General features: G+C 46.0%; 1 protein-coding gene across 2 annotated transcripts in view; it reads left to right on the top strand.

Annotated features, from left to right (window-relative positions):
• LOC141114170 (integrin alpha-IIb-like) overlaps window positions 1–22,527 on the top strand; it is a 152,777-nt gene that overhangs the window by 123,512 nt on the left and 6,738 nt on the right. For both annotated transcript variants that reach the window (XM_073607700.1, XM_073607699.1), the window contains exons 24-28: window positions 3,313–3,418; window positions 4,101–4,247; window positions 13,159–13,326; window positions 13,591–13,704; window positions 14,957–15,058. In XM_073607700.1, coding sequence (XP_073463801.1) covers window positions 3,313–3,418; window positions 4,101–4,247; window positions 13,159–13,326; window positions 13,591–13,704; window positions 14,957–15,058 — 637 coding nt within the window. The remainder of the gene's footprint in view (window positions 1–3,312; window positions 3,419–4,100; window positions 4,248–13,158; window positions 13,327–13,590; window positions 13,705–14,956; window positions 15,059–22,527) is intronic.

Genomic DNA, 22,527 nt, shown 5'->3' with positions numbered 1-22,527 from the left:
GCGTCAGTTTTACTTTTGAACTGCTGAGGCTGCATTGCAACAATACATGACTGACGTACAGGTAATGCAGTTGCTTTAGGTTACAAGTGGAAAAGGACCTCTTTGCCATTCTTTACATTCTTCTTCATTGTTTCTTGATCTAATACACCCTGGCAACAGGAAAGTGAGGAGCTGATTGGTTGATCAAACTATGTGCAGAGCAAAACAATGATCTTCTCGTAGTTGCTACCTTTGGGTCTGTCAAATTTGCCACTGAAAGTGTTTTGTTATATCTGTTTCATAAGTGCAAATAAAAATACAAGGTTCACCACCACAGGAACTCAGAGCCATCGTGTCCTGTGCACTCTTCCTGGAGTCCAATTTGCTCTCCCAGTTCTTTTCTTTGGACCAGGGGTCTCCAAACTCTCTAAACCAATGGCCGGTTTGTTGTCCTTCAGACTTTAGGGGGTCCGGGCTATGGCCAGCGGGAGTGGAAATTTTCCTGACATCAGTGGGAGTAAACATCGCCACATTTGGTATTAGGGGGAAGAATAGTGCCCCAGCATTGGTATCATAGGGAGGAATAGTGCCCCATTGTTGGTGTCATGAGGAGGAATAGTGCCCCATTAATTGTGTCAAAGGGAGAAATGGTGCCCCATTGTTGGTCTTGGATGTCAGAATAGTATCAGTGGGAAGAATAGTGCCCCAAGGGCCAGATAAAGGCAAGCAAAGGGCCACAGTTTGGATACCCCTGCTTTGGACTATAGAATAGTGTCTATGTTGTGGAGATTGGGATGGGGGGGTTAAGTAGTTCACAGGACACAGTATGGAAGCAGGGTCAAGCAAAAGGAACCACAGCGTGAAAAAAAAGGGGGGTGTGTATAGGGGTAGGGAATTGGGGAAGAGGGGAAGAAACCCCCCACAGTCTAAACTTCGCCACTCTTGCCATCAGGAGGTGGTTGATGAAGGAAATGTCAGTCTTTTGAGGGTAGGCCCATACTTGGACCCACAGGTCTACCTCGGCTGCTAAAAACAGAGACTGTGTCCAGATGAAACAAAAAAAACTGGTACATTGTTTAGGAGGTAAGATCTGTTAAATAGGTGGAGGAAAGGGTATAATCAATCTAATAAAACCATGTTTTTCAAATTTGCTCTTCCCTGTGGTTTGCAGAGACAAGAATGTCCTCCATCTGATATAGTTCTCCGCTTATATGTTACCAAACCTTCATTGGTGGAGATATTAGTTTCTTCCAATGGAGAGGGATGCAAGCTTTTGCCGCATTTAACAGTTGTGACATAAGCAATCTTTTATAGCGTTTGGATGACATAGTAGTCAGATGAAGTAAGTATGCTTCTGGGTCATTCCCCCAACTGGACGCCAATAAGCTTCAACACCAGATCAGGTACTCCAGACCAGAAAGGTCTTAGAATTGGACAACTCAAAAATATATGTAAGTACAGCCGTGGCCAAAGGTTTTGAGAATGACAGAAATATTAATTTTCACAAAGTCTGCTGCTTCAGTGTTTTTAGATCTTTTTGTTAGATGTTACTATGGTATACTGAAGTATAATTACAAGCATTTCATAAGTGTCAAAGGCTTTTATTGGCAATTACATTATGTTTATGCAAAGAGTCAATATTTGCAGTGTTGACTATTCTTTTTTAAGACCTCTATAATTCGCCCTGGCATGCTGTCAATCAACTTTTGGAGCAAATCCCGACTGATGGCAGCCCATTCTTGCATAATCAATGGTTGGAGTTCATCAGAATTTGTGTTTTTTTCTTTTTGTTCACCTGCCTCTTGGGAATTGACTACAAGCTCTCAATGGCATTAAGGTCTGGGGAATTTCCTGGCCATGGACCCAAAATTTCGATGTTTTGTTCCTCAAGCCACTTACTTATCACTTTTGCCTTATGACAATGTGCTCCATCATGCTGGAAAAGGCATTGTTTGTCACCAAACTGTTCTTGGATGGTTGGGAGGAGTTGCTCTCGGATTATGTTTTTGTACTATTCTTGATTCGTGGCTGTGTTCTTAGGCAAAATGGTGAGTGAGCCCACTCGCTTGACTGAGAAGCAACTCCACACATGAATGGTCTCAGGATGCTTTACTGTTGGCATGACATAAGACTGATGGTAGCGCTCACCTTTTCTTCTCCGGACAAGAGTTTTCCAGATGCCCCAATCGGAAAGGGGATTCATCTAAGAAAATGACTTTACCCCAGTCCTCAGCAGTCCTATCCCTGTACTTTTTGCAGAATATCAGTCTGTCCCTAATGTTTTTCCTAAACAGAAGTGGCTTCTTTGCTGCCCTTCTTGACACCAGGCCATCCTCCAAAAGTCTTCGCCTCACTGTGTGTGCAGAAGCACTCACACCTGCCTACCACCATTCCTGAGTAAGCTCTGCACTGGTGGTTCCCCCAATCCCACAGCTGAATCAACTGTAGAAGACGGTCCTGGCACTTACTGGACTTTCTCGGGCTCCCTGAAGCCTTCTTCACAAATGCAGTGGAAATGTTTTTTGGGGATTAAGTTCATTTTCATGGCAAAGAGGGACTTTGCAATTAATTGCAATTCATCTGATCACGCTTCATAACATTCTGGAGGATATGCAAATTGCCAGCATAAAAACTGAGGCAGCAGACTTTGTGAAAATGAATATTTGTGTCATTCTCAAAACTTTTGGCCATGGCTGTAGGTGTCCTCTTGTTGGAGACAACGCCAACACTGAGAGAGCACCTGCTGAAACATTTTTTTAAGGGTTGATGGGTTCCTGTGCCAGCATGTCAAAAAATGTAAAGCCCATTTCTTGAATGGAACAGAAAGAGATGCGGTGTGGGTGATAGGCACTATGCTTTTCTTATGGTGTTTTGAAAGACTGATGCCCAAGTCAGTTTCCCACTTTATGAGGTTTGTTTGTTTTTTAATACATCTAAAGAGTCGCTTTAACAGTTGTTCTGATAAGATACCAGCCACAGGGGAAGGGGATTGTCAAATGGACATACAGTACATTGTAAGAGGGAGCAGTGAGGCACAGCCATTATGTAACACTGTAAAGCAGGAAGCAAAACCTGGGTATGCAATGAGCAATCATGGCTGCCCCGTGTACATATATAATTACAAATTATAAAAAGAAACAAGTTTTGTAACATATTAACACACACTAATCAGATTATTTACATCAAGCTGATCACTTTAACATTGAATGTACTATTAAATCGTTTCATAAAATTTTAAGCTAATTAAAAAAAACAAAGCAATCACTCAGCTGGTAAACGTATGCATTTAGAGGAGTAAAGCTGAAAAAAGTAATACTCAATATCATTCCCCAGGAATTCGCACCCTTCTGATGTTGTACTCCCCTTACCCAACTGGAAGCCTAAAGAAGAATCTGATAAACCACAGGATAAAGGGGAGATAGTGACTCATGTCTACGAGGTAATCAGTTAAAGGGTTTTTCCATATTTTATAACCCATACCTCCCAATTGTCCCTCATTTAGAGAGACTGTTTTTCTACTGAAACCAAATCTATTTGTTCTCTTCTCTCCTCAGTTGTCCCTTTATTTGATCTGATGCATAGACCTTAATAAAAATATATAATTCAAAGTGTATGTAAAACCTAACAATAAACATATTGTGTGCTTTCTTTTGGTCTGTTAATAATACCACTAAAAGCGAGTGAGCTTATGTGTTTCTGTGCACTCTGCAAGGAGCGTTGTTGACACCTTAGCCCAGGACTACAGAACACCTCCCTTTATATTATCAAAGATGATGACGGGGGATGTTTTCTGTAATCCTGTCCTAAGGTGGCAATGCTGCTCCTCCATAAATACAATACAATGAGTCAGCGTCGCCACCCTAGGATAGGAAGTGTGAAACTGGCAGGATCACCAGTTGAAAATAAAGGAAAATAAACCTGAATAGAAAAACTAATATAATCACCAGAGTAAATTGCATTATATGACATTTTTCTTCTTGGCAAAACTGAGATTGTTAAAGACTGGCTGGGGGTTTGGGGCAATCAAGGTAGGATTTTGAATTTGCAATGGAATTGGTATGATGGTGTCAAATAAAAGTGGAGCACCCCAACAATAACTCTATTTTTATCCTTACCATTAGTTGCACAATGCTGGTCCAGGCACTGTCCATGTCACGTTGGTTATTGAGAGTCCTGAACGCTATGAAGAGGACATTTTCCTATATCCACTGCGTCTGAAGCCTGATGAACAACTGAACTGCACCTTTGCCAATCTCAACCTTTTGAAGGTCAGGAGCGTAATGCTCACATCATAAGACTAAAGGGTGGTGTTATCGACTTTATAGTCGTGGGTAAAACGCAGACTTGCCATAATTGTGCTAGAGGGAAGTTAAGACACAGTAAAAAAAGGCTTTAGGTGTTTACTTAAGGAAGAAAGTGGGAAAGGAGAGGAAGCCGCAAAGCAAAAACTGAAGGAAGAGATACAAAAATATAAACAAAGTCCAAAAGTCGTGCATGAAAGGGACAGAACATTGCCACCCTTTAGCAAGAAGTGCTTAAACAAGAACCTTCATGGCTGGATCACCACCAATTATTTTAATGAGAGGTACAGATTAGAAAATTACTTTTGAAGTTACTTCAACATGCTAAAGATTTTATGGGATTTTAATGATTGGATTTACATATCCTTTAACTATATATATATATATATATATATATATATATATATATATATATAGCTAAAGTATTGGTATGCCTGCCTTTACACGCACATGAATTTTAATGGCATCCCAGTCTTACTCTGTAGAGTTCAATATTGAGTTGGCCCACCCTTTGCAGCTATAACAGCTTCAACTCTTCTGGGAAGGCTGTCCACAAGGTTTAGGAGTGTGTCTATGGGAATGTTTGACCATTCTTCCAGAACTGCATTTGTGAGGTCAGGCACTGATGTTGGATGAGAAGGCCTGCCTTGCAGTCTCCATTCTAATTCATCCCTTGTTCTATTGGGTTGAGGTCAGGACTTGTGCAGGCAAGTCAAGTTCCTCCACCCCAAATTCGCTTAACCATGTCTTTATGGACCTTGCTTTATGCACTGGTCCAAATCATTTGGTGGAGAGGGGATTATGGTGTGGGGTTGTTTTTCAGGGGTTGGGCTTGGCGCCTTATTTCCAGTCAAGGGAACTCTTAAGGCATCAGCATACCAAGACATTTTGGACAATTTCATGCTCCCAATTTTGTGGGAACAGTTTGGGGATGGTGCCTTTCTGTTCCAACATGACTGCACACCAGTGCAAAACCAAGGTCCATAAAGACATGGATGAGTGAGTTTGGGCTCAGTTCACCGCGGCGAAGTGAGACGGATGTTCGGCCCCCTTCTCCCCCCCCCCTGCAGCCAGCCTATTGAGAAAGCACAGCCGATTCGTTCATGCACAGTAGGCAACCAGCTGTGAAGCCACAAGGCTTCACTGCTGGTTTCCCTTAACCAACATGGTGGCAGCAGCACCAAAGAGTCGATTCAAAAATTGGTCTGAGTGTGGACACCGCTGAATGCCTGGACAGCTAAGTATCCTAATAGTAAAAGTCAGCAGCTACAGTATTTGTATCTGCTGACTTTTAATTTTTTTGGGGGAGTGGAACTCCTCCTTAAGATTCAGCACCATCCAGCCCAAGATTAAAATACAAAGATGTTATAGTATCAAATGCACCTGTGCTGCTAATAATGGGAGGGAGGGCAAAAACACAAAAACTTCTCCTTTCTAAAAGTACCGGATATTATTTTCTGTTCTAGAGCAGTGGTCTTCAAAATGTAGCCTGGGGAGCCAGATGCAGCCCTTTGCTTTCCTTTATCTGGCACTTGGAGAACTATTCCCTTTATTGATACAAGGCACTATTCCCCCCCCTGACACCAAAAGTAGGCACTATTCCCCCCACTGACACCAATAGTGGGTTACTATTTCTCCCACTGATACCAACAGTGGGGCACTATTCCTCCCACTGACACCAACAGTGGGTTACTATTCCTCCCACTGATACCAACAATGGGGCATTATTGGGGGGCGTGGCCGGATGTTGGGCTGAATAGAAGCGTGGGTGATTAGCTCCTGCCATCCTGATTCTTTATCCTTGGTTTCGGACTCCAGCGGACCTGCCTTGCAGCCTTCATAGCCTCCCAGCTTGTTGGAGCGCTGCCTGGAGTCGCCAGCACAGCGCTTCTCTTACCTGCAGCTGCCTGGGGGACAGACCGCGGCTCCGGCCTAGTTCCCGGGGCGGCGGCCATTTTGCCTCACCCGGCGGTGGCCCCAGCGGGATCTCCTGGCCTCCCTGATTGTCCTGGACCCAATCTTCTCCTGCTGCAGCCGCCCGACCGCCCGGGACCACCACTACGGCATTTCCTTCTCACCTTGCAGCTGCCTGAGGGACGGATCGCGGCTCCGGCCTGCATTCCGGAGCGGCGGCCATCTTGGTGCACCCGGAGACACCCCGAGCAAGTGATCCTGGCCCCCCCTGCACATCTCGAGGTCAGTTTCCTACAGCTACTGCCGGCCGCATCATCCAGGCCACCATTGCGACACTCACTCGCCCTGCAGCTGCCTGTGGGACGGGCCGGGGCTCCGGCCTAGTGCTCGGCGGCCATCTTGCTTCACCCAATGAAGGCCTCGGCGGACTCTAAGGGACCCTCCTGCCACCTTGAGCCCTTGTTTCCCTAACCACAGCCATCGGGACCTCACAGCTGGCTGACTGTTGCCTGATGGCCTCATTGTGACATTTTTACTAAACGCCAAGGGAGGGAGATTGGGGATCCAGCCTGGTGGGAGGCAGCCATCTTGATACACCCGGGCGATAACCTGTGGCTCTCCTGTCCCCTTGGCACCTGTGACTCTAATCTATCTCCATCCTGGTGCATTTTCAGCAACTCTGCTCAGCAAATACCTTCCTCCGGTCTGGGGGGCTCCCCCGGTCCTTCCGATGACCGGGAAACGGCAATCGGCAAAGAAGGCAGCTAATTCCATCTCCCGAATCTCGCCGCCAAACACACGTGCAACGGCTGCCTTGCCTATAGCACCATCCTCTCCGGCCTCTGTGGCGGTACAGACAGACACTTGGATGGCGGCACTTGGGGCCTCGTGCCAGGGGGGGCACCCGGTCATGGAGGAAACGTCGGGGCGACTGGATGAGGGGTCCACCGCAATGATACTGGCGGCCATTGCAGATAGTAAATCATCCGTGGAGGGGAAAATAGATACCCTGACGATCGAATGTGGGCTGATAAGGCAGGATATGGACAAAATTAGAGGCCGTTTAACAGAAACTGAGCAGCGCATTTCTACAGTGGAAGACGTGGCAGCTTCCACGGCACATTCGGTGGTGGAGCTGCAGCAGCAAGTCAAAACTCTAATGGCCCGTTCAGAAGATGCAGAAAACCGCCTCAGGCGCAACAATGTCAGAGTGGTGGGGCTCCCGGAGGGTGAGGAGGGCACCAACCCTGTGGAGTTTGCGGAGGCCTTTTTCAAAAAGCTCCTGGGCCTGCAACATCTATCTCCTGTCTATGTCGTGGAGCGGGCGCATAGGGTACCCACGGGCCGGAGACCGGCGGGAGCGTGGCCGCGTGCGTTTCTTGTGCGCCTGCTGAATTTCAGGGATAGAGATTTGATCCTAGCGGAAGCCCGCAAGCACCCTGAATTGAAACATGAAAATGCTGTCATCCATTTGTATCCTGATTTCTCGCCAGAACTGCAAAAGAAAAGACGCTCCTTTACAGATATCCGCAGACGCCTGAGGGAGAAAGGTCTGATTTATAACATGCTGTATCCTAGCCGTCTAAAAGTACTTCATCGCGGAGCTGCAAAATTCTTCGAGTCACCTGCGGAGGCGGCTGAGTGGCTGGATGCCATCGCCTAATACTAGGATCTGGTGGCGGAACCTGTCTAACGGAAGCATGTGGATCGGGCCCAGAAGATATTTACCCTCATGGGGTACTAATGCTGGGAGTGGTGGTTCCTGCTGATGCGGCACCCTTTTGGAATCCTGTTGTCCCCCAAAAAAGATCCCCCCCCCCCCCTTTTTTTTTTTTTTTTTTTTCTCTCCTTTTATCCCCCTAGTGGTCTGCAACGGAGGACAATCTCTGGAACTTGTCATCCGTGCACTGCAGGAGCTTCAGGTACTGTTCTAAATGTTTGCACTACCTACAGTCTTCCCGAACCCCCTTTTTTTGAGTGGATAGACTCTTGGAACGTTCCACCTTTTGCTCACCAAGTTGATGGGAATAAAGTTTCTCCGGCGGTTTTGTTCTTTTTTTGGTTCTGTTCGCCTGGAGCAAACAGGGAGTTGGGTTCGTAGAGTGTTTTTTTCTGGGACTTTTCTTTTTTTATTTTTTTTTGCAAGTCCTTTTTTATTTTTTTCTCTTTTATGTTTTTTGTTGGGAAAGAATAACTGTTTTTTAAGCTTCCCTCGGTGGCCCACCTCACTGGTGCGATCACATGAGGGTGTAAATTGCCTATTAAGATATATGCTGTCCATTCGTAGTGCTGTGGTGCTTTGCTGCTCTCTGTGCCCGGGTCCCTCCCCACAGACCTCCCAAGTTTACAGGACAACTCCTGTCCCTATCCAATACCTAGCCTCACTTTATGAGTGACCTCAAAATAATTTCGTGGAATGTCCGCGGATTAAACTCTAAATTTAAACGTTCATTGGTCCTCCAGTACCTCAAATCCCTGAATCCACATATTATCCTCCTGCAGGAAACCCACCTAGAGGGTAACAAAATTTTATCCCTGAACAGGAACTGGGTACAGAGAGCCATACATTCTACGCACTCCTCTTATGCCAGGGGAGTGGCCATTTTAATACATAAGAATTTAGTATGTGCTATAGAACATGTAATAACAGATCCCTATGGGAGATATGCAATTGTGGTCCTTGCCATTGAATCTCAGTTATTGGCAATAGCGAATGTATATGTTCCACCTCCCTTCAAAAATGAGGTTCTATACCTGGTTTTAGAGAAGATTGCCGCCTTTGGCCCATTAAAAGTGCTAGTGGCGGGCGATTTTAACAACATCCTAGACTATGGGTTGGACACCTCTAACCCGACCCGGGTGCGGAATCTAGAACTAGGCCACTGGGCAGACACGGCGGCGTTGGAGGAGGTGTGGAGGTGGAAACATCCTGGTGAGCGCAGTTATTCTTACCTTTCCCACGTCAGTGCCTCCTCATCCCGTCTTGATCTGGCTTTTGCCAATTCAGCACTGCTACCACAGATTGCGGAGGCAGTTTACCTGGCGGGGGGGCTTTCTGATCATACCCCCTTACAGGTAATGTTGAGCCGATCCGCAGGCAATAGTCGTAGGAGTTGGAGGCTGCACTCAGGGTGGGTGAGTGAGCCCTCGGTTGAGGCATTGGTTTCCCCACACATACAGGACTACTGGGACAACAATGAGGGTTCAACAGATGGGCTCACGGTCTGGGATGCGTTCAAGGCATCCACCCGTGGGGTATATATAGCTGCCATTAAAGCCGCTAGGGTGGAGAAAAATTCAGAGTCAGAAATGCTTCAGGCCCGTGAGCTACGCTGTGCAAAGCTCCATGCTGATGCGCCCTCCTCCTCCACTCTAGCGGAGTTACAGCTGGCCAGAAGGGCCTTGTTGGTTCATTTTCAAACTCATACACAATGTACATTTAAGAGAAGGGCTGAGGAACTATTTGAAAAAGGTGATAAGAATGGGAAGCTGTTGGCCTACTTGGCGGCAGATACCCGAACACATACAGCTATCCCTTGCATTTATTCAGCGGGAGGTAATCTAGTAAGAGATGGAGAGGGTATTATGCAGGCTTTTGTGTCGTACTACTCAGAGTTATATACTGCTATACCCAAATATGATGATCAAGTGCTGGTGGACCTGTTGGGCTCCCTTCGGTTCCCGGAGCTGCCGGGGGAGGTGGCGGCGGAGTTGGAAGCCCCTTTTACTCCTAAGGAATTGGCTTTGGCCGTTGCCTCCTTCCCCAATGGTAAGGCTCCGGGTCCGGATGGGATACCAGCGGAATGGTACAAAACTTATATGGACCTGTTGTCTCCCAGACTCTTGCAACTTTATGGAGAATGCTTCGAAGTAGGGAGACTGCCACCCTCGTTGTACGAGGCTCATGTGGTGTTACTTCCCAAGCCTGATAAAGACCTTCTTCAATGCTCCTCCTACAGGCCCATAGCACTGTTAAACATGGACCTTAAAATTTTGACCAAAATGATTGCCAATAGATTAATGAAGATTCTAGAGCACTTGATATCACCAGATCAGACAGGGTTTATGCCCAAAAAAGCCACTGACATTAACATCCGCAGAGTGTACACACACACGCAAATAGATGAGGAGATATCTTCTGGAGGGGCTCTGGTGTTTTTCGATCTGGAAAAGGCATTTGACTCCATAGATTGGGGATATATGACTCAGGTACTCCAACGCATGGGATTTGGTCCTATATTCCTCAAATGGATATCAATGCTCTATGAGCAGCCGGTGGCAGCACTCCGCCTAAATGGAGGGGTGTCTGACAATTTTCCGGTATCCAGAGGCACCAGACAAGGGTGCCCATTGTCACCAGGCTTATTTGCGTTGGTCATGGAACCTCTGGCGATCGCACTGCGCTCCTCCTCTCAAATTCAGGGTATTAGAGTGGGCACCCTTACCGAGACTACAGCTCTTTACGCAGATGACCTAGTCCTTTTCATTAGAGATACTGGACCTTCTCTACAGGCTGCACTGGTGCTACTGGAGCGCTTTGCTGGGGTTTCTGGGCTCCGGGTCAACTGGAATAAATCCAAGATACTTCCGCTACGTTCCCACCGGGCAAATAGACAGGCAGACCCAAATAATCCCTTGCAATGGGTAACACAAATTAAATACCTGGGTCTTCAAATTACGAATTCGGTGACGGAATTCATCAGTCTTAATGTGTCCCCATTATTAGACATCATCTCTAAAAAATTAAATTCCTGGAAAAATCTTCCATTGTCACTTATTGGGAAGATAAATCTACTCAAAATGAAAATACTACCTTTACTCCTGTATACCCTTAGAAATTCTCCGGTGTGGATCCCAAAAACAGTCTTCAGGTCAATAGACAGTATGATCTCTTCATTTCTGTGGCAGGGAGGAGTCCCCCGCATTAAACTGACCATTTTGCAGCAGCCGTGGGGGGAGGGAGGCCTAGCGGTACCAAATTTCCAAAAATATTTTTTAGCCGGCCAATTAACGGTGGCGCACCGTTGGTTGACCACGCCTTTGGATGACGCTGCGGTGTCGTTGGAGGCGGCATGTGTGGGTTCATATGAAGCACTATCTCACTTGGTATATAGGGGTTTACGGGCCCCCTACCCTCTGACGCCCTCCATGCGCTCTGTAATTAGGGCATGGTCCGTGACTCAGGGGCTCCAGCCTTCTAGTCATTATAAATTCTCTCCAAATCTCCCCTTGTGGAGGAATCCTACTCTGCCGCACTTCTTTGACTACCCGGATCCGATAGTATGGACAAAATACGGAATTAAGACACTAAAGCACATTGTAGCGAATGGCACCATAATGTCCTTTGACATGTTGAAATCACGTTATGAACTACCAAACTCGCATTTTTTTCGGTATATTCAATTAAGGCATGCCTTTCAATCCCAATTTGGAGGAGAACCTCTTGACCCTGAGCCCAGTGATTTAGAACTGCTGACTCGCAGTGACTCGTTATCTAAACCAGTTTCCAGCATATACAGAGATCTCTTTCAGAAAACAACAAAACTGTTGGAACCCTGCAGACAAGCGTGGGAGGCGGCAACCTCGGGGTTGGATAGGGATGACTGGGATGATATATGGGGAATTGCAATGCAGACTCTGGTCTCCACTAGGGACAGACTAATTCACTTTAAATTCCTGCACAGGATTTATCTGACCCCAGCTAGACTTGCTAGGATGTTTGGGAATCAGCATTCCCTTTGCTGGAGGTGTTCCACGCCACTAGCGAATTTTATGCATATATTTTGGGAATGCCTACAGGTCAGAGCATACTGGCAGGATGTAGCAGGCTGCATAAGGTCGGTCACTTCTATTTCGATTCCCATGACGGTTGAGGTATGCCTGCTGCATCTGGTAGAGCCCCTAGCTACTACCAGGGCTATTAGAACTCTTCTTACCCTATTGTTGTTCTATGCCAAAAAGAGGATTATTCTCTCCTGGAAGAGTTCCTCGGCCCCAACCCTAGAGTCCTGGAAGGCATTGGTTAACAAGGCAATACCATTTTATAAAGCCACTTATTTGAGTAGGGGAGCACTGACCAAATTTGACAAGGTGTGGGGTGGTTGGATGGCATCGGTGGATACGGTGTCAGACTAATTACAGATAACCCATAGCTATTGATATTGGTGTATGAGGCCACAAAGGAGGATATATATGACCGACATACAGGAGAAATATTGATAATTCTGCACTAAGATAACTGGTCACTTGTAGGGGGGAGAGTTATTTTTATTCATATGAGATCCTTGGTGCTGGGGGGGGAGTCGGGTCACGTTTTTGACGGTATCAAGCATCACGACCCAAGTTGTTAGACAGCGAGGGTGCGGTGTCTCCTAGTGCCTTCCTCCAGTCTGGAGGCCAACTTGGACAGTATGTATCTGGGCAAAAGCTTTGTTGTTTGGGGGGGGAGGGAGGGGGGAGTTCTCAATTTAGGTCTGTGTTTTTGTATGTAAATGTCCACCGGCAACTGTGTTCTAGTCGGTGGTTGTCGGCCGCAAATGTGGCCTGTTGTTATTTGTATGCCTAAAAAATGAATAAAAAAGAATTTAATAAAAAAAAACAATGGGGCATTATTCCTTCCACTGAAACCAATAATAGGGCACCATTCTCCCACTAAAACCGATGATGGAGTGCTGTTTACTTCCAGGACATTTTCTAGTCACACTGGCCACATTATTGCCCCTCAAAGTCTGAAAGCTAGTAAAATGGCCCTTTGTTCGGAATGTTTGGAGACTCTTGCTCTAGAGAGGTGGGATGCAAACAAAAGGCGAGCAACTGTAAGTGAATACATTGGGCAAAGCACAGGTTCACGTTAACCAACTTTGTGATATAGTGATTGTTTTGATAATGTTATAAATTTGAATTTGAATTTGAATGTAGCCAGCTGGCATTGGCTAAATCTTTGCTTATTATTTGTGCTTCTCAGCTGGACGTTGCAGAACCAACTAAAACACCTTCAAAAATCACTAAGGGAGATTATCAAAAACTGTGGAAGAGAGAGGTGTCAGGCATGGATCAAGATGGTGGGAATACAGGAACCGAAAACAGTACAAGCATCAAGGATGGACCCAAGCACAAACAGCCTATTACGCTGGTAACAATCATTACTATATCTTCCATGACCCATAGCTACACTGTTCGGTATTGGTTCGGTAGGACAGCAAACCATATAGAATCAGCAAGGAAAAATCTGTGCCAATGTAATTGTAACCTGCTAATTTTATGCATCAGTCTGCAGCAGATGTAGCTGATCCTTACACATCCTTCAAGTCATTTCAGACATCTGGAACTGCACATATGTGGACTTAGGGGTCTATGCATAAAAAATTTGCTGTGAATATATATATATTTTTTACAGCACTGCAGTGACTCACCCTGCTGGAAGGCTGAGTGCATCATCAAGAATCTGGATAAGGGAAAGAGGGTGACGGTAGCGCTTGAGTCCGTGCTATGGATTTCCAGCTTCATGAAGGTAAGTGTAAACATTTGGTGGTGACTACTAACCAGGGTCTGCTTAAAACAATCCCCATGTTTCTCAGGGCCTTGTAAGAAAAATATATTTGTTAAAGGAAACTTGTACTAAGAAAAATACAACATCTGCCACTGCTGATCTATGCCAGTCACCTGTTTGTCATTTTAATCCTCTCCCTTCAATATCTGCTGAGGCACTGCTTAGGAACAAGTATGCAGGTCAAGAGATCACGATCAGAGGCAAAGTTATCATACTAGGTTTCCGATTTATATTTAATAAATTGTGATCTACTGGAGGAGCTAGAAGCCATGCGGAAACCCTTAAAATGAACCTGTGCTTTGACCATGCAAGGTAGTAAATCATACTGGGCCCTCCATGTGGGCTCAGCCTTTCGTGTGAAAGAGGTTCCATTTGTAAAGTAGAGGTCTTTATACAGTGGGGAAAATAAACGTTTGACCCCCTGCAGATTTCGTAAGTTTGCTCACTTACAAAGAAATTAAGGGTCTATAATTTTTATCATAGGTGTATTTTAAATGATAGAGACAGAATGTCAACCAAAAATCCTAAAAAAACACATGATACAAATGATACAAATGTTATAAATTGAGTTGCAGTTCAGTGAGTAAAATAAGTATTTGATCCCCTACCAACCAACAATAATTCTGGCTCCCACAGACTGGCTACAGTATGTGCTCATGCTCCTAATGACAACTCGTTATGTGTATAAAAGACACCTGTCCACAGAATCTCTTTCTTCCATTCAAACCTCACCATCATGGGCAAGACCAAAGAGCTGTCAAAGAACAACAGGGACAAGATTGTAGACCTGCACAAGGCTGGAATGGTCTACAAGACCATCAGCAAGAAGCTTGGTGAGAAGGAGAAAACTGTTAGAGCGATTATTTACAAAAGAAAGAAACACAGAATAACCATCAGTCGCTCTCTGTGGTGATCATGAAAAAGTTGGGACCACAGTCACCCAACAAACCATTGGTAACACAATATGCCGCCATGTATTGAAATCCTGCAGCACCTGCAAGGTCCCCATTCTCAAGAAGGCACATGTACAGGTCTGTCTGAAGTCTGCCAATGAGCATCTAAATGATTCAAAGAAGGATTGGGAGAAAGTAGTCAAAAAAATGTAATATTACTTTTGAAATTACACTAAAATATCAAAACTAATATGTGAATTTTGATGATTGGGTTTACATATAATTTATGTTTCCTAATAAATATTATTTTTCTTCAACAGAGACCTCAGCAGCCCTTCAACCTGACTTCCCGAGGTTACTTCCAGGTGACCGGCGTTCCCTACAGGATAAAACCTACCACTGTTAAGGACACAGAAACTCAAGTACGTTCTCTGGGACCCCTATTAGCACTTTTGGAGGTTCATTAAACACAATTGTCAATAAATTGCTAGTGCAGCTCAGCTTACAGCGTCGGGACAATCTGAGTGCTGGGTTGATGGCATCTTGTACATGCGCAGGATTGACATCATCCCTCGCTGGCCAATGAAGAGGCACGAAGACCAGCACTCAGAAGAAGATGCCAAGGCTAGTGCAGAACCGTTGAACAGGTGAGTATTAAGCCTTTAGTTCCACTTTAACCTCCCTGGCGGTATTCCCGAGTCTGGCTCGGGGTGGAATTTCAGAACCAAAACCCCGAGCCAGACTCGGGATCGCATTGCAGGATCCAGGAAGAGCTTACTTACCTTGTCCCCTGGATAGTGCAATGTCTCCCCGCAGTGTGAGCGGCTCGTCCTACGCTCGATTCATCACGGAGCCGAGCTCCGTTCCCTGCGAGCATTGCGACGTACGAGGACGGAGAATGGCGCCAAATTCAAGAAGTGAAACACACACAATACATACAGTATACTGTAATCTTACAAATTACATTACTGTATGAAATTCCCTTTTGTCCCTAGCGGTTTCTCCAGTGGCCTGCATGCAGTTTTATATTAAAAAAAATGTTCTTTCTGCCTGGAAACTGGAGATTGTCCATAGCAACCAAAACCGTCCCTTTACATCAAAAGAGGTTTTAGACCAGCTAGAAAACAGCGATAATAAATTAGAATCACTCGCAGAATTGAGCGATAGTGATTTGTGGGGTAATCCGTCATCAAACACTGGAAAGTAATGACAGCGACAATTCTGCAACTGAGCAAATTTCAGTGTTTTTGATTTGATTATGTTATTGAATAATTGCAAAATAATGGTACCGCTTTCAGCATCAAAAATATGAAATAATCATACTGCCAGGGAGGTTAATATGCAGTGAATATTTGTGATGGAGAACAAGAGGGAGTAATTTAGATAAACTGACTTTCACAAAGCGTTTTATTAGGTTTTTATTTTAAGGTTTTAAAAGGCATATAGAAAGTACAATAATTAACCACTTGCCTACTGGGCACTTTCACCCCCTTCCTGCCCAGGCCAAAATTTAAATGATGAAGCAGCACTGATGGCACTAATAGTCACTGATAGGTGGCACTGATTAGGCGGCAGTGGTGTACACTAATGAAGCGGGACTGATGAGGCTGCACTGATAAGTGACACTGATAGGTACTGATAGGTGACACCGATGAGGAGGCACTGATGGGCACTGATTGGTAGCACTGGTGGGCACTGATTGGCAGCACTGGTGGGCACTGATTGGCAGCAATGATGGGCACTGATTGACAGCACTGTTGGGCACTATTGTGACTGCACTAATAATCAGAACACTGATAATCAGTGCCCTGATTATCAGTGCAGATGTCCCTTTAACACAAGTCGGTTATCGGCTCTCTTCTCCCTTCCTCACACCGTCAGCATGAGGAAAGGAAATCCGATAACCAGCTTGTGTTTACATCCGTGATCAGCTGTGTGCAATGACAGTTGATCACGGATGTAAACACAAGCTGGTTATGGCTGCTGTGTTTGGCCCTTTACCCCGATCTGTGATCAGCTGAGTTTGAAGGACACCCCACTGGCAAAGTAAGCGCGCATTGTAGCCGTCTTTCGGCTATAGCGTGGATAGGAAGGGTTAAAGAATATTTCCAGGTATTGGTATGTTATACATAGTTACATTGGTCCAGCAATGTATAATACATATCTGGCCGATGCTGCTTCAAGTTGGAAATCACTGAAGTAGACGTCACTACTCCAGTGATCTTCACTTGCTTCTGGGCCCCATGCCGAGCAGCTGGCCTGATGCATTGTGAACACAGTAGGTTTGCTGCTCGGCACAGGCGCCATTCAGAGAATGCTTTGTATTTCCTGAATGAATGCAAAGCATTCTCTGATTGGACCAGGTGAAGAGGTGGGGCACCTCGTCCAGTCAGGGAACCTTTTGCATTCATTCAGAAAATGCAAAGCATTCTCTAAATAGTGCCTATGCTGAATGGCCAACCTACCGTCTTCACAATACATCATGCCAACCGCTCAACACTGGGCCTAGAAGTAAGTGGAGATGACTGGAGTAGTGGTGTCTACTTCAGTGATTTCCACTTTCCAGCAGCATCAGCCAGGTATGTCATATACTGTACATAGGTACACCCCTCACATTTTTGTAAATATTTTATTACATCTTTTCATGTGACAACACTGAACAAATGATACATTGCTACAATGTAAAGTAGTGAGTGTGCAGCTTGTATAACAGTGTAAATTTGCTGTCCCCTTAAAATAACTCAACTGACAGCCTTTATTGTCTAAACTGCTGGCAACAAAAGTGAAAATGTCCAAATTGGGCACAAAGTATCAATATTTAGTGTGGCCACCATTATTTTCAAGCACTGCCTTAACCCTCTTGGGCATGGAGTTTACCAGAACTTCACGGGTTGCCACTGGAGTCCTCTTCCACTCCTCCATGATGACATCACAGAGCTGGTGGATGTTAGAGACCTTGCGCTCCTCCACCTTCCGTTTGAGGATGCCCCACAGATGCTTAATAGGGTTTAGGTCTGGAGACATGCTTGGCCAGTCCATCACCTTTACCCTCAGTTTCTTCAGCAAGACAGTGGTCATCTTGGAGGTGTGTTTGGCGTCGTTATAATGTTGGAATACTGCCTGCAGCCCAGTCTCTGAAGGGACAGGATCATGCTCTGCTTCAGTATGTCACAGTACATGTTGGCATTCATGGTCCCCTCAATGAGCTGTAGCAACTGTAGCCAGCAGCACTCATGCAGCCCCAGACCATGACATTCCCACCACCATGCTTGACTGCAAGCAAGACACACTTGTCTTTGTACTCCTCACCTGGCTGCTGCCACACACGCTTGACACCATCTGAAACAAATAAGTTTATCTTGGTCTCATCAGACCACAGGGCATGGTTCCAGTAATGTCCTTAATCTGCTTGTCTTCAGCAAACTGTTTGCGGGCTTTCTTGTGCATCATCTTTAGAAGAGGCTTCCTTCTGGGATGACAGCCATGCAGACCATTTTGATGCAGTGTGCAGTGTATGGTCTGAGCACTGACAGACTGACCCTTTAACATCTGCAGCAATGCTGGCAGCACTCTTACGTCTATTTCCTCAAAGACAACCTCTGGATATGATGCTGAGCACGTGCACACATCTTCTTTGGTCGACCATGGCGACGCCTGTTCTGAATGGAACCTGTCCTGTTAAACCGCTGTATGGTCTTGGCCACCATGCTGTGGCTTAGTTTCAGGGTCTTGGCAATCTTCTTATAGCTTTGGCCATCTTTTTGTAGAGCAACACTTCTTTTTTTCAGATTCTCAGAGAGTTCTTTGCCATGAGGTCCTATGATGAACTTCCAGTGACCAGTATGAGAGAGTGAGAGCAATAACACCAAATTTAACACACCTACTACCCATTCACACCTGAGACCTTGTAACACTAACGAGTCACATGACACTGGGGAGGGAAAACGGCTAATTGGGCCCAATTTGGACATTATCAGTTGGGGGTAGGGATAAGCTGAACACCCCCCGGTTCGGTTCGCACCAGAACCTGCGAACGGACCGTAAATTCGCACGAACGTTAGAAACCCATTGAAGTCTATGGGACTCAAACGTTCAAAATCAAAAGTGCTAATTTTAAAGGCTAATTTGCATGGTATTGTCCTAAAAAGAGTTTGAGGACCCGGTTTCTGCCCCAGGGGACATGTATCAATGCAAAAAAAAGTTTTAAAAACGGCCGTTTTTTCGGGAGCAGTGATTTTAATGATGCTTAAAGTGAAAAAAAAGTCAAATATCCCTTTAAATATCATACTTGGGGGTGTCTATAGTATGGCTGTAAAGTGGCATGTGTTTCCCGTGCTTAGAACAGTCCCTGCACAAAATGAAATTTTTAAAGTAATAAAAGTCATTTAAAACTGCTTACGGCTTTAATGTAATGTCCGGTCCCGGTAATATTGATAAAAATCAGTGAGACAAACGGCATGGGTACCCTCCCCCGTCCATTACCAGGCCCTTTGGGTCTTGTATGGCTATTAAGGGGAACCCCGCACCCAAATTAAAAAAAGGAAAGGCGTGGGGCCCCAGGCCCTCTGAACAGCAGTATACGGGCGGTGCAAACAAGACAGGGACTGTAGGTTTGTTGTTAAGTAGAATCTGTTTGTAATTTTGAACTGGTATATTTTTAAAATGTAGCTCCAGCCAAAAAATCTATTTTTAAGCTTTTTGGAAAACATAGGGAAGGCTTATCACCCCTGTGACATTTGTTTTGCTGTCTGTGCACCTCTTCAGAAGATTTTACCTCACTTCACTTCACTTTACCTCTGTCCCAATGACAAATGTTTTTTGACAATTTGGGGTTTTTAGTGAAACAAGGATTGGTGATAAAGCATCAGTGGAAAGGAGACACGTTTTTCCCATATTAACTCTTACAGGAGAGAATTTCCCTTCCTAAGGGTAGATTTCATCTCACTTCCTGTTGTCTCCTTCCGTTTGCAAGTAGGAGTCGTTTGTAAGTTGGTTGTTTGAAAGTAGGGGCCTGCCCTATATACTCTGCAGAAATTGGGGCCTTAGGTGTTGGTGTTGTCACAACACTGTAAGTCCTCACAGTTACTCTTGGTGGGCGCAGAAACGGGCCCTGCAGTGAAATATTAGATCAAGAATTGTAATTACATGCACCTGTTGAACAGGGGCAGAAAAATTGGGCCTTTGGTGGTGGTTGACACAACACTGTAAGTCCTCACAGTTACTCTTGGTGGGCGCAGAAACGGGCCCTGCTGTGAAATATTAGATCAAGAATTGTAATTACATGTCCCTGTTGAACAGGGGCAGAAAAATTGTGCCTTAGGCACTGGTGCCACAACACTGCAACCCCTCACAGATACTCTAGTTGGAGCGCAGGAACGAGCCCTGCTGTAAAATATTGCATCAAAAATTATAATTACACACCCCTGTTAAACAGGGGCTGAAAAACTGGGCCTTAGCCACTGGTGGTGGCACCCAGAACCAAAAATGTTCTTACAAGCTATCAGCATGAAAATTGAGGAGGAAGAGGATTGTCACTCAGCATAACAGGATAGTCACTCAGCATCAGCATAGGAAGTCTTGAAGGGATCTGACATTAAAAAAAAATCAATCGGTTACATCAGCATCAGGTGCTTGGTAGTTGGTGATCCAAGACTGATTCATTTTTATGAAGGTCAGCCGATCGACCGATTCGGTGGACAGGTGCACCTGTGAACGGTTATAAAACCTCCAGCAGCACTGAATGTGCGTTCCGAAAGAACGCTGGATGCAGGACAGGCCAGTAGCTCAATTGCATACTGTGCAAGCTCTGGCCAGTGATCCATCCTCAAGACCCAGTAACCCAGAGGATTTTCGGTGGGAAAAGTGTCAAAGTCAGATCTTGCCCCTAGGTATTCCTGCACCATGTAAAACAGATGCTGGCGATGGTTGCTGGAACCGATAATACCTTGGGGCTGCGGACTAAAAAATTGTCTGAACGCATCGTTCAGACCTTCTCCACCGCTCCTTGTTTGACTGACCGAAACCTCAGCAACACGTTGTCCAGGAACAGGAGTTTGTAACCTCGCAGTCTCTGGGAACGCGTTACACAGACCTTTCTGCAAGGCCTCCCGAAGATGTTTCATCCTCTGCTCCCTCTGCGACGGCAAGATAAGGTCCGCAACCTTACCCTTGTAACGTGGATCAAGGAGGGTTGCCAGCCAGTATTGATCCCTCTCCTTGATACCACGAATACGAGGATCCTTCCGCAGGCTTTGCAGGATCAGGGAGGCCATGCAGCGTAGATTTGCTGAGGCATTCGGTCCGGAGTCCTCTGGGTCAGTAAGGACGACATGATCCGCAGCCACCTCCTCCCAGCCACATACAAGTCCATGGGTTTCTTGGGACTGTAAATGATCCCTTAAAGACTGCTGCTGATGCTGAGTGCCAGGCTCCACTTCCATGCTGACGCAATCCTCCTCTTCCTCCTCCTCCTCCACGTTCTCTTCCTGTGTGATCGGCGGGCATGCAGGAACACTGTCTGGATAAAGGGGGTCTTGAGAGCTAAGGAAGTCCTCCTCTTCCTGCCTCTGTTCTGCCTCAAGTGCCCTGTCCATTATTCCACGCAGCATGTGCTCCAACAGGTGGACAAGGGGGACAGTGTCACTGATGCAAGCACTGTCACTGCTCACCATCCTCGTGGCCTCCTCAAATGGTGACAGGACAGTGCATGCATCCCTGATCATGGCCCACTGGCGTGGGGAAAAAAAAACAAGCTCCCTTGACCCTGTCCTGGTGCCATAGTCGCACAGGTACTCATTGATGGCCCTCTGCTGCATGTGCAGCCGCTGCAGCATGGCCAACGATGAGTTCCACCTGGTGGGCATGTCACAGATTAGGCAGTTCTTGGGCAGGTTAAATTCCTTAAGCACACCAGCTCAAGCACCGCATGGCATCTTTTGGCCTGCGTGCTTGCATAGCCCCTTGAACGCCTACAAAGCACCGCTGGTTCCGAAGTCAAATCAGCACAGGAAGAGGACATGGAGGAAGAAGAAAAGGAGGGGGTGGAGGAGAGAGGTGTGGCAGAATCACCACTAGTAGCATTTTGGAGGCGTGGTGGCAGAACAACCTCCAACACTACTGCACCCTGTCCTGCATCCTTCCCAGCTGCCAGAAGAGTCACCCAGTGCACGGTGAAGGATAGGTAACGTCCCTGTCCATGCTTGCTGGACCATGAGTCAGCGGTAATATGCACCTTACTGCTGACTGCCCTGTCCAGCGAGGCCAAGACATTGCCTTCCACATGCCGGTAGAGAGCCGGAATCGCCTTCCGTGAGAAAAAGTCGCGTTTGGGAACCTGCCACTGAGGAACCGCACATTACACAAACTCATGGAAGGGGCAGAGTCTACCAACTGAAAAGGCAGCAGTTGAAGTGCTAGCAATTTAGCCAAGCTAGCATTGAACCGCTGGGCATGTGGATGGCTGGGAGCAAGCTTCTTTCGGTGGTGAAATTTGCCTGGTACAATCTGATGTCGGTGTACCGATAGCAGATTGCCCCCAAGTACTTGGCTGTGACACACCTATTCTACACCTTCATTCCTTTCAGTGCAGGTCTCAGAGAGGACTGAAGGTATAGTGGGGTTGGAGATCCCTGCTGATGAGGAGCAAGGAGAGGTCCTCTTTGTTCTTCGGTGTGGGTCTTTTAGGTACGCTTGCCAACGAACTGCATGGCAGGTCAACATATGTCTGGTCAAGCATGTGGTACCCAAGCAGGAGATGTTTTGGCCACGAGAGATACGCTTGAGACATATGTTGCAAATAGCAAATAGCAGCGGTGGGATCTGATGCACTCGTCTCAAAAAAGGCCCACACCAAAGAACTTTTGGAATAACGTGCAGAGACAGCAGTGCCCTG

This window comes from Aquarana catesbeiana, linkage group LG12 (assembly GCF_042186555.1).
Source record: "Aquarana catesbeiana isolate 2022-GZ linkage group LG12, ASM4218655v1, whole genome shotgun sequence".
In the NCBI taxonomy this organism is placed as follows: Eukaryota; Metazoa; Chordata; class Amphibia; order Anura; family Ranidae; genus Aquarana; species Aquarana catesbeiana.
This window is presented reverse-complemented; position numbering and strand designations above follow the sequence as displayed.